The sequence below is a fragment of the Pelecanus crispus genome, chromosome 1 (assembly GCF_030463565.1).
Source record: "Pelecanus crispus isolate bPelCri1 chromosome 1, bPelCri1.pri, whole genome shotgun sequence".
In the NCBI taxonomy this organism is placed as follows: Eukaryota; Metazoa; Chordata; class Aves; order Pelecaniformes; family Pelecanidae; genus Pelecanus; species Pelecanus crispus.
The window spans coordinates 125,845,834-125,859,090 of record NC_134643.1 but is presented as its reverse complement, the minus strand read 5'-3'; the positions used below and the strand labels follow the sequence as shown (position 1 = coordinate 125,859,090).

At 38.5% G+C, this 13,257-nt stretch overlaps 1 protein-coding gene across 3 annotated transcripts in view; it reads left to right on the top strand.

Annotated features, from left to right (window-relative positions):
- The window catches only part of DSCAM (DS cell adhesion molecule), a 435,274-nt gene that overhangs the window by 275,758 nt on the left and 146,259 nt on the right, over nucleotides 1–13,257 (top strand). For all 3 annotated transcript variants that reach the window (XM_075710780.1, XM_075710791.1, XM_075710770.1), the window contains exon 11: nucleotides 784–957. In XM_075710780.1, coding sequence (XP_075566895.1) covers nucleotides 784–957 — 174 coding nt within the window. The remainder of the gene's footprint in view (nucleotides 1–783; nucleotides 958–13,257) is intronic.

Here is a 13,257-nt window from a genome sequence, read left to right as displayed (position 1 = left end):
AGTAGGTTCTTTCTTAAAACCAAAGTTGATAAAGAAATCTTTGGCTTCCTGTCTTTTTATGGATCTTCCATTTTTACATTACCGCCAAACATGGCACCTCATGCCTGATTAGTGGTCTGAGCTTTTTGTTTCTTTCTTTGTATTTTTTTTTTCACAATCCGAATAATTACCGGCTACAAACATGGCAGAACAGAGATTTAATGTGTCATCAGTCAGTCAGCTGTAGGAGTAAACAAGCAACACAGTTACTAATGTGGTTTTCCACGTTATCCAGAGTTTCGTAAACAAGGTGCTAGAGGTCCCTTGAGTATGCCATGTTTACTACAACAGACATCCCTCTTAGTCATAAGAAATTCATTTGGTGTATGCATTAGGGATGCATACTTGTATGACTGTTCAGCTGTAATTGTCAATAATTTATCAGCCTCTAAATGTACAACAAATGTGCCTTTTTACCCATGAGCGGTCTGAAAATCTTCATTTTCTCTCTCCCTTTCTGGTTCTTCCACTCCTGCTTCATGCTCCTTTTGCCCCTTTACCCCTTTACCTCTAACATGGGCAAATTATTGCTACTCTTACATTCCAAGTGTCTGTCTTCTTTCCATTGAATGAATTCAATTTTGGCAAAGAACCATTCTGTTTGTTCTGATGATGTCAGAAGCCATTAGTATTTTAATTGAATTGAGCCTCTAAGAACAGGAAACTATAGTTTCTGCCTTATTTTGAAAAAAATGAGATGCTTTCCTTGCTCACTAACCTATTTCCATGGGGGTCCTGCTTTAGGTGCCGGCGTTCCTCAGTTCCAGCCAATTGCATTGAACGGTCGTATCCAGCTTCTCACAAATGGCTCCTTGCTGATTAAACATGTGCTGGAAGAAGACAGTGGATACTACCTCTGCAAGGTCAGCAATGATGTGGGAGCAGACGTCAGCAAGTCCATGTACCTCACTGTTAAAAGTAAGAACTAAAACACTTCTCTGTGATCCAGATATTACCACTGAGTGAAAAAGGCTTGTCTACTGCATCCTTAGTTTGGAGGGAGGGGAACTGGGGAGGGAGGGGAGAGGTTGTTTTTGTTGGTTTTAATTTAATGTTGGTATTCAGCTGCATGTGGTAGCACTTGGAAGTTAGTATGGTTAATAATAAACATTGTTTAGTAGAGGGAGAAAACGGGACTTCAAGATGAAAAAGATTAACATCTCATTTCAAAAATCTGTATCATGTCTATGAGCTACAGCTGAGTAATGAAAGGGAAGTAAGAAAATTTTTGGTCAAAGGTAAAAAAACAATAACAAAGGAGAAATACCCTCAGCAACTGTTACAAATCTCAGCAGTTGAAGAAAGTACGGATTTAAAAGTCCCTTAATCAATTCTTAAGATACCATAGATAGGTACTATAGGTACAATTACAGTAGATACCACAAGATGCTATAACATACTATAAGATTATAGATACAGCCACAGTAGTCATTTTGACTTAGCCACTGGCAGATAACTTTCAGAAAATGCCTCTAATTCTGTTGAATCTGGAGTGCGTACATAACCTCAACCTATCTGTACTTTCTAGGCACAAGAGCAAAAGCAATCCAGTTTTTAGGTGTATGTTAGCTATAACTCCTTCAAACATGCTGTAGAGAGAATATAATTTCCCACCAGAGAAAAAAGAAACTATTGACACTTCAGCATGCCAAATGTTCCTGGATGACCTATTAGACCAGTATTGAAGGAGGTCACCAAGTCATGCACTTTCATGTTCATAGGATTTTTGAAGATTGACTGAGTGCTTTGAAGTTTTGAGATGTCAATTAGCTTGGAAAAGGTATGCCCTTGAAAGTAAAAAGTTGGGTGTTTTTTTTTTTTCCTGAAAGGAAGGAAAATCCAACTTATTCTCCATTGGAGAGCTATACTTTATACCACTAATGTTTAGGTTTAGGGGTCTTGTTTGTTTGTTGTAATGTCTGAGAATGAAGAACTAAGTTCTTTGAAAGGAAGAGTGTCAACTTTGTTAGATTTGCAAGCCCCAGTACCTCAGATGTCCTCTCCACTCTGATTTACCACAATGGCTTCGTCTTCTGATATCCCAACCTCTTAAGCAAGTATATTAATTGCATACTTTTTCTGTGGATCAGTAGAAGTTTCAGCTTCTATGGTTTCCATAACTGACCATTTTTGGGCCAATCTTCAACAGTAGTAGCAATACGCTGCTGTAATATGCTACAGAAAAACAGCTTTCCTCTGGTTGGCAGCTATGCACACTGGCTGTCTGATCACTGCATGCAGTTTCATGTGTGATAAAAGAGCATCCCTTATCAAATAAGAGCAGGAGCTTCCCTGGAGAGTCAGTTGCTGTTTGAATCTAATGAAAACCCCTCCGGCTCTGAGATAGCAGGCAAGTATGTCTGTACATCCTCACACATCCACACTAACACACGTACTGCTCCCAGCACAGCTGTTGGAGCAAACGCCATTAGCGTGTTGGTGCGTGTGTAGAAGAGACACAGCTTTAGCTTTAATCAAGCACACATTAAGGACAAACTGCTTTGGGAAAGTGTGCCATGGTGGGCTTCAGTTATAGCTGGATCGCCTGTTCTGGTGGTGTGATTATGGCACATGACACTTGCACCTGGTCAGGTGGAGTGACTCCAAAGTGAGGGCCTGGACCTGCCTTTATTCTGTCTGGTACTATATCTTGTCATTCGTTGTTTTATATATAAACCAACTTGGCTTGCTTAACAAGACTCTTAATACTAAGAAGGAAATGGTAGGAATTCCAGATACACATTTATTTAGTGCCTCGGTGTTGCGTGACACCTTTATGTCAGAGAAGCTCGTCCAACTTCTTGGTTGAAGGGAGATTGTATGAGGAGGGAGTGCAAAGAAAAAAGATGAGAGGAAAAGAAAGAGGCTTCAGGAATACTGGCAAAAATGTGAAAAGAGCGAGCTGCCAGAATTGATGCTGAATCAGGAACTACAGGGCTAGAATGGCAGCCGTGAAAGCAGAGAATCTTCACTTAGCAGCTATTATCCTTCTCATTTTCTTTTCAAGAAATAGACATAAAAATCATGATCAGTGATTTTCTTCTCTTCTTCTGAACCAAGGATAAGTAGTTCTCAAATTCCTTATTCACCAAGACATACAATATTAGAAAATCATGAGAGAGATCTGGAATAAGGAATCTGCTGCTGTCTTGAGAAATAACTCCTGGTGCTTGGGTTGAGAAGACTTCTAAAGAATTTCTGTAAAAGATAATGAGCCTTTAACATGAAGGGAAGAACTAAAATTATTTAAAGGTTGCCTGGGAGTCACAAGGGAATAGATGTCTGCTTAAAATGGACTGCCTGCCTCCCTTCATTTGAATAAACGTCACACTTCCTAATTCCACTTTAGGGGCTATATATAACATGATAGAACAGTATTGTGAAAAAATTCCCTCCTGAAAAGCAAGCATTCATTAAGGTATGTGTGTTCCTATGTAACAAATCTGTCGGAGGCAGGCATGCAGGCATGTTAGCTCTGCCCTTTCCTAAATCCGTCACTATTTTCATGTCATTGTGGAGACTGAGAAGATTTAATCTGATCACCAAAACATTTCCAACAATTCCTGTCTGCCAAGAAAAGAGAGTTGCTTCATTCACTTTCCTCTCAAATATGCTTCTTAACTATTTGCATTATATGTGTTTAATACATAAACCTAAAGCCGTCAGTCAGTCACACCTCCTTCCAGCAGGAACATACTAATCCTAGCTTTTAATGCTAAGTTTCACCACTGAAACATTCTTTAAAAAACTTCTAAAATTGTTATCTATGACAAGAGCTGATGGAACAGCAGAAGAAGAGGCTGTTTGGGAAAGGGAGCCTGGTCACAGTGTAAAAGTGAGTCTAGTGCCCTGTTTCTTCAGCTATCCTGGGTTTTGGCTGTGGTAATTCACTACCCTGTGCCTCTGCTGCCTGTGCCTCCTTTAGTGCCTCTCGTCCATGCTGACCATGACCTCTTCCAGGCAAGATTTGTTTCTTTCCATCTTCAGACAACTCATGGAACAAAGAGGCCCCGATCACATAACTAGTTAGTACTTCCAAAGAAATAAATTATAATAGTAGTTATAAACACAAACAAGCCCAAAAGATGCTTTTGAAAAGGGATTTTAATCTAGAGAAGCTGTTTCCTCCACTGCTAGCTAAAAGTTGTTCCACCATATGGCTGAAGCACTGCAGCATTTGTTTATTAAAATGGATAGAAGTCTATGCCTGGCTTCCTCCGTGAAACTTTATCTGGGCAGGATAAAGGCACACTTCCCGTGTGGCCAGTCAAATGAGTTTGCTTTGCTACAACACCTGCAGTAAAGCCAGCAAGCTGTGATGGAGGACTCGCTGTGCTCTCTTCACCAGGGTGCCTCTAAATGCTCGTTTTAGTCTTTAGGAAAATAATTCCTTGTTGAGAATATACGAATGTTGAGATCTGTCCGATTGCTACTTTTCCTCGTGTATGAAAAGAATAGCATTTATAAACAGATGCTATCCTTTTGTTTATGTCCAATTTCTCATTAAAAATGCATATATCCCACAAGATGTCAGTAAGGGTGAGATTGCCTGTTCTGCATTTGCAAAGATAGATTATCCATGCTATTTTGTAAAGGAAGATAAAAATCACCATCTCTAACACCTTCAAAAATGTTTATAGGAAGAACAGCAATCATGCTATGTCAAATTCACCTGAGCCCAGTTATTTTGATATTTCTTAATCTCTCCTTGCTCCATTTTTCACAGTCCCATGGTCTGTAAATAGTATTTTGTGGCAAAACAAAACAAAGTCCCCTGGTCTGATTATGTACTCTGTTTTACTGTTTTCTTCTCCTGACATTCTGCCACCCTTAAAAAAAGGGCTTTTTCATTTATTTGCTTCTTCATACTTATTTTGCAGTTATCTTGAGTAGAATGCATTTTTGTCCAATGGACAAATTTGTCCAGAAATGGTAAAAATCTCTAGCTGGATTACTTGCATATCTCATCAGAATGAAAGAGTAAGGTAAATGGAAAGAAAACCAAAAATAATTTCAGTGAACTGAAACTACTCTTGTATCCCAACGTGTCCTTTCTCATGAGCTGGTGAGCTGCCCTTGCCTACCTTTGCCCTAACCCTCATGACAGGCAGCTGTCTTTCACCACCTATTTCTTGGCAAACAAAGGCAAAAACTGTGTTAAATATGAGGATGTGAACAAACTACAATACGGCTCAGTATAAATTCCAAGTCAGTGGCGATGGATTGTAACACTCTCTATCTGTTTTAATTACTTATTTGTTTTCATTAAATGCTCAGTCTACAAGATGCTGTAAGAAGGCTACGGTAAATCTTGGAAGCATAAAAATTCTCCCTAGACACAAGTACTTTCTCTTGTTAGTAAAACAGCCCATTTTTTTCCTAATGAGGTCCTCCCACTATGAGAAATGAACAGGGTCTGAATGCTGTTTTCTGCTTCTTCAGACCATTGGCACGGCTTTGATTTAGGGACTTGCACTTTAATCACCCATCATGTGTCATTACCCCGACAGGCGGCAGCAGCCGCAAGATACAAGCTCCAATAAATTGCACTGAAAATCGCCGAAGCGATCCTTTGTTGATTTTCCTTTACAGCTATTCAATGGCAGATCAGCTGTCATAACAACACAGTGCCTGTGGCAACAGGGTGAAATTAAACGTGAAGTATGTTCAAGGTAGCTGGTAGAAAGCTGGAATATCCCTTCTCTTCTGTACATTCAAATGCTTTCTACTTCTCTCAGTAATGCCAAGCCTGTGGCAATTGGCTAAAACGCACGCTTTCTCTTGTAAGATAATTGCCAGATGTACTGCAGTACAAATACTCAAGTGCTTTTGTATGCAAATCTTTGAAATACTCTCATTTAAGGAAAAGAGGGGAGGTAAGGACTTACCTCTTCTTTTAAAAAAAATGTTTTTCTAATTGGGTGCAAGGAGAAAAAGAATATAGCAACCCTTTTTCTTTTCTTCAAGGCTGGCTGCACAGCAATGTTTCTAGCAGGAAGGTGAAACAGATTTCTCTCCAGCTAGCTAGCTAGCAAGTGCACATAGGCTCTGCTGCATCTTTTCCATTTGTATCAACAGTATCATATTTATTCTTTTTTTCAGAATAGTTGTCTCTCTCCGCTTTATGTTGCCCAAATAGCAACATTCAAAAGGAAGCATGGGTGAGGTTTATTTTCAGAAGTTTTCTTTCTGTTGAAATTTTCACAGTGGATACAGAATATTGAGACTTTCCTGAAAAATGACCCATTTAACAAAGTTGTGATGATTTCATCTTCTGAATACCTTCACATCTTCACTTTTCTAGAAAGCCTTATAAGCATCAGGATTCACAAGGTATCTACTCCAGCTGCTGTTTTATTTTCTCCCTTGACTGAACACATTAATAATACTTAAACACAGCCAAACCACAGATATTTTAACAGTGTGTCCTCCTTTTTCAATCTTAATACCTCTTGTGTCCTGCTAAATTACTAGTTTATTCAGAGAAGGTTTTACATGGCTCTCAGAGTGCAATGAACAGCATGTCCAGGTTTGGCCAGCTGTGGTCAGCAGACTTCTGAGCAACAGAGATCATTTCAGATCAAGGATTGCAGCTCGCATGTCTCTGAACACTGCTGAAACAAGACTTGAAAATAATGTCTGCTCTGCTCTCCTCCTCCAGTTGGGATGGTGGTGTTGCAGTGATTGATACAAGCTAAATAGATAATCCCTTCATAAGAACCTTCATTGAGAAAATAAGCCCACAAATTTCAGTATACTGTATTTGGCACAACGTTACAAGCCCTACTGTGCTAGAATATAATAAATGGTAATCCTGGGAGGCTCTTACCTGGGAGGAAATATTCTGGAAATTATTCTTGGTGATAATTTGGAAGCTCGTTTTCTTGAAAGAGAATTTAAAACATAACTATTCAGATTTAGGCTCGCCTTCACATGAAATGAGACACAGTATGTCTCAATAACCTTTTAAGGAAAACATGCCAGTAAGCATAGGACACTTGACAGCCAGAATTTCAGGATTACTCATCTTGGAGTTACTCGTTATTCATCTACCAGGTTTAGTTTAGTACACATTACTCCTCCTCCTAGTTTGATAGGACAGGTGGAACATCTTCAAAACTCTGTTGTTCGTTGTTGTCTTCCTTTCCACCTTCGACTACAAAGAGGCTGGGTGCCGTGCTCCTAGCCCTGCCACTGTGCCCCTCCCGGGCTCTGTGCTGGCTCCAAGCCTCATTTGGGAGAGCGGGCAGAGACCATCCGAGGGTACAAGTCACTGCTTGACCCACAGCTGCTCAGCTGACTCCTTCGGGGAGAACAGCTTTGCAAGACACACTCAAGAGCATCTGTTCAGAAGCACTAAGTGGTTGGAGCTGGATGCAATGGCATTTAGAGGCTGTGGTGACCTTTACCTTATGAATCTGGAACTGGAAAATGGGAGAGAAATGAGTAGACATGGTAATTAAATTTGAACATTTATCTCAGAAATTCTCATCAGAGCACACCACGCCTAAACAAAAAAGATTCTTTTAAAAAAAAATTTCTAATGTTTTCTTAAAATATTAAACTATGCAAATTATGAAATGGTTCTAAATCTCAAAGCCAGCTGCAAAAAACTGTGTCTTAATACAAATAGTGTTAGGACATTGTTCTGATAGGTTATTTCTTCTTTTCCTTTAATCCATGTGGTAGAGGAGTAATGACTAAACACTAGCCATGCCCATAATTCAGTAGTGTTGTCTACTGGTTTATCTAGAGTCAAATTGATTTCAAATGCAGTGCTTGATTGATGTAAAAACCTGATATATAGGTACACAGTATAATTTTTCTTGACTATTTACCTTAAGGGGCATTTAATCCTTATAGTGTATATAGCTCCCTGTATTTTCATGCTTCTGTTTTGTTAAGCCAAATAATTTTCCTGAGTAACATTTTAAAATATAGATGCTGCTGTGAATGTATTCATTTCATTTGTAGGGTGGGGGCTGTATGCCGTGTGTTTGCTGAGTTTAATGTTGGCTTCTAGTGAAGGAAGTGCATGCATGATCTACTGTTGCTTATTTTTATATTTGCAATGTCATCAAGAGTTGGGCCTACAACTCACTAACAAAGATCAAATAAACTTAAATCAAGAGAGCATTGTAAAGCAATAGTGGGATGTAAATTAATCTAGCAGGTATGTGCAGTACACATGACTATTTCCACTTCAGAAAAGCTAGCTGTTACAGTACAGTGTTTTTCCCTTTCTCTTTTCCCTTTTCCTTTCCCCTCATCTCTTCTCTGTGTCTCATCATGCCAGCTTTAAGGTACATCTCATTTACAAAGTAATCGTGTTCCAGCAGGACAAAGCCTCAGGCTCAAAGAGTATTCTCCTGTCTCACATAATTTTCCATTCACACCCACTGGTGCTTCTTCCTCTTCCTCACTGTCGCCATTCTGCGAACCTCACTTCTCTGCCATGACTTCCTCCTTTTTATAAAATCCTTTTCCATCCCACATGCATTCTCCTATCTCTCCATTTCACAGGTCCCCATTATTATTCTCATATGAGTTTAGGATTTGCAGAATGCTATCTGAAGAGCAAAAATAGTGGACAGAGTCTTAAATTACAATATTTCTTCTCACATATTAGGGGTTCCTCTACACTTTGAATATTTTCAGCACAGTCTTTTTCAGCACAAGACCTATGTTTCAAAAGCTTATTCGCTGTTTTTTAGTATTGACTACTGTCATATGACCTGCATTATGATTCTTTATGACTATTTGTTTATTTATTATGGCTGATTATTTTTCTCTAGCTTTAATTTGATGTAAAAACCAAACTTTTGCATAAAAAAGAGCCGTTGAGTTATAATAAAAAATAAATTTTATAATATCTTAAAAAATGTTTAGGATATAAACTACATTTGAGGATCAAGCGACAGAGACACCAAATAAGTTGCATACATTTTTCTGTATAATTCTCCTGTAGTAAAAGAAAAATGTAAAAAAGATAGTTTATATGCAAATATTTTATGCTTTGGATAAGAAGAGTTTATTTCTTTTAAAATATAATATCAAATGTTGCTATTAGCCAAAGACAGTCTTATACAACTACTTCCATCAGTGCAATTTCAAGCTTTTTTTAAAGCAAGCAATTTTGCCTTCAAATATAAAGTGTCATTTATTGAGGTACTTTCTTTTTCTCTTCAAAATGGTTTTTCAAGAATTACATGGTAGCTTTGTTCATAACCCTCTGAAAATCCTACGATGGTACTCAGTAGAAAAGTTGTGTATAGATCCTGTGATAATCAACATAAAACCAAAAATTATATTTACATCTGGGAGGCATACAAAAGAACAGAAAATGCAAGGTAGGAAGAAGAGCTGTCTACAAGCTGAAGATGCTGTATATACGAGAAAGCAAGGCATTGTTTCCTATACCCCTTTCTGCTGTGCGTGTCAGGTATAATCCAAAGGAAGGATTCGCAAATGCAGATTTTCTTTCTCAGTCTAGATGTATTTGCTTTGTGGCAGACAGGTTTCCTTCACCTTGGATTGCATTCCTAACCATTCAGATTCAACCTCTGCATCAGCATGTGAGCTTCCATCCATGTTGTTCATTCAGATATTTGTTAGGTTATGTGGTGCTTGAACGTATCTTAATCTGTCGCTTTTATGTTTCCTGGGAAAAAAAGGAAGTGTCCACTTATGGCCACAGCAATTGATTTCTGTGTGTCTTCATAGTATAGATAACTAAAGAAACATGGCTCCATTTTTAGATAAATCTTATTAGGATCCTGCAGGGTTAAGGAATGAATCGATTTGGTCTGTCAAACCAGGAGCTAATGAAAGAATGAGCTCTTACTGTTGGCCTAATTACTTATGATTAATCTAACCCAATCTAATTTTTTTTTTTTTAACTGTCTCTATCAGGCCACAGAATAATTAGTCTTACATTCATTTTTTTGTTTTCTTTCCCATACTGAGTTAGAATATTTGATCATGTAGGAATTGTGTTGTCCAGGCAGTATGTACACCTTTGTGACATTCATTTTACCTTCTCTGTCATTGTTTATTCAGTGCTTATCTTCCATCTGGCAAATTCCTGGTAGCCTCTGGGAAAGCAGTGTCATGTAACTCTAAGGATGTAGGTGAACAAGCAACCAAGTTCAGAAAAGGTAAATGATTCTTCAGGAAGGGAATAAATGCTATAGATCCAACTACAGTTCTTGACTTGTGAAACGGCATTTTCCATTAAAATTACCATCTTGTTTAGAAATGTGCAAACCTTCCTGCTGACTTTGCAAAAGAGTAAGCAACAGTATCCATTAAGAATTTAGATGTTTATGAAAGTTGCCCACTGTCTGCATTTATCAGAACATTAGAACAGAGCCATCTATGCAAGTACAAGTAGGTCCATGCGATTGCTGTTGTGAAATTGTTTTAGCTGTGGTAGCTGTGAGTCTTCACCTGATGTATTCCCTCATGCAAGCTGATGTGTTCTCAGGCGATCGAGGAAGGGGCCCAGTGTGGGCAGGTATTGGCAAAGACGTTGTTTAAACTCCCTGCTTTTGCAATTGAAACTTATTCTGCTGAAAGTTTCTATGCTTAATTTTTCAAAATATCATATGATGCCATTGTGCTGTAAAAGTCCAATGAGATCTCTTTCTCTGTTCGATCTATGTAAGTTAATGGCTTCAGTTACCAGTACTGTGCACATGTGCATGAACACATGGGCACTCACATAAATGTGTTGTTTGATGCTCACCTAAAAGAAAGAATGCAAAAAGGAACACAACCTATCCAGATGTGGTCAGATGGTATAGGGTTTTCCTGAATGTACTTCTTATGCTATTTACTTAGCTGTAATACAGCTTTCAGAGAGACACATGAAATGACTGATCTTTGGTTGATTGGATGGAGGTGACTGACTTCAAATCTTTGTAGCAAAAAACAATTACATGTCTAGCTTTTTAGCAGAAAAAAATTTAGAGCTATGATGGGAATCCTGCCTTTGTTAAACACAATACTTCTTGTCTGTGACATTCCTGTTATTTTTTTTGCATTAAATTTAATCCCTAAATATTATATTCCTAAGGCCATTTCTTCATTCTTAAAGCAGAACCCTGATTTATAAAAACAGTATGTATACAATTGTCTTTCATGTAATGAGTGACATGCTGAAGGATGCTTAGCAAAGCAGCTGGCTATTTAGGAATTTAAGCATATGTTGCTAGGAGTTGGTTTGGGTTTGGGGTTTTGGTGGTGGTGTTTTAAAATTTGGCTTAAACTTTTAAAAAAAAAGTGCATATGTATCATATGCCATACTTTGTAATTGTATGTAATCAAGCTCCAGGAAGTCTTTGGAAATGAATAGTAAACATGTCAGTAGTCTGGCTTTCAGTCAGCACTGCAAGTTCTTTCAGTTCCGTTTCCCCATTCTGAACTTTTCTTGTATTAGTTAAAATAAACTCGTAAATCATATCGTCAGTGACCTAACAAGAACCTTTTTCTACTAACTGGCGTGTCATACTGAGAGATAAATACCTGAGAAACAATCCTGTTCTCTTATTTCTTTTTCCTCACAAAGGAAAAGTTAGCTGATATAAACGGGTGACCATGAAATGAGAGTAAAAGAGACAGAAAAAAGAATACCTCAACAGAGCTATTACATAAGTACATTTTGTTGCAAATCTTCAGAGCGGTAGAAAGACCATCTGTTAGAGGGTTATTTTTCCTGACTTCTAATTACTAGTCATTGATTTTGATAATTGCACACATGTATATACACAATAGTGCAGCAGGATTTCACTTCTGTGGTCTTGTCTCAAAACTGGCTTTTAAAATGAGTGCCTATTACTGTAAGTGTTCCATAAGAAAGCAGTGTTCTGCTGTTTTTGTCTTACTTTGCAATGCAGCATAACTGTTGCATTTACAACTGGTACAGGCTGGCTCTTTGCCATGCACTTAGAGCCATAAACTCATACTTTCATCAAGGAAAATCTCCTGCTATCAGATTTTTAAGTGGTGACTTGCCAAGTTGAAATAAGGAAGAACAGACTTTTCATAAGTGGTTGCATATTGTTGTTGAAAATCCAATTACCATTTGCTAAATCTCTAAGATTTAAATAATAGTTAAATGAAGTTCCTAGCTTTTAAGGAAAATGGGCTTGCAGCTCAATGGTGAGGAAGACCATTACAGGAGCATGTAGCAATCCTGGGTGCCCTCAGGAATTTTGCCGATTCCATTTAGCCTCTGTGTCTGTTCCCAGACATATTTCAGGGAACTCGCCAGTGGAGAGACAGATGCAAACCAGGACTTCTGACTTTTGGTTGCTTATAGTGTCCCTTGCCTTTCTGGATCTACTTTGTTTTGGAATTCCCACCAGAATAACTCATTGCACAGAGGTGCTTACACCCTCTCTTTTTGGACTTAGGCCCTTTGGTGTGAAACTGGTAGACCTCCCAAAACACTTAAAGATGTGTTCAAGAACTGAGGAAGTAGAGAACAACCTGGCCAGAAGGAGTGAGTCTGGCACTAATCCACTGCTTAGCTCGGCTGGGATGACTAGGGCTGCTTCTTTGGCTGTGATCTGCTTTTAACCATTGCTGTCTAGTTATTTCACCTGTTAAGGTACAGTAGCAGAATAAATCAGCCTCACTTCTGGAAGAGGGGGCTCAAATGTACAATCCAGTGAGCATGGATGAGCAGGTGGCTTGGCCTCTGCCCAGCTGTGGTAGGTGTCCATGAGTCTGCCTAGCATGTGGGATATGCAAAGTCATTACTCAACAAGTAAAGAGGTTGAATTTCTTCCCATTTGCTGTGGGGTAGGCATGTGGACCTGGGCAGTTACTGTGGCTTTGCTGATACACAGTGAATTCTTCAAATGCTACAATTAAACTGTACATTTAGTGCTAATATGCATACACCAATATACATGCATGCTATCTTCTGCAATTCCCAGTAAGTTCCTTAGATCTTGTCCATATTCAAGATTATTTCTGCTTTTGCTGATCATTCTAGCATAATCTAACAGTAACATTACTTAGCTGTATTACTGTAAATCTCTCACATGGACACGTTTTCTGGAGCAAGAGTTGAGCAGCTTAGTTAAAATTACTTTCAAAAGCAGGGAACACATGAATGGACAGATGAAACCCAAAGCAAAATTAAACAAATTTTGTTTCAGCTCCTGCGTTTAATTGGGTAAGCTCTATGTGTGAAATGTAGCAGCTTGA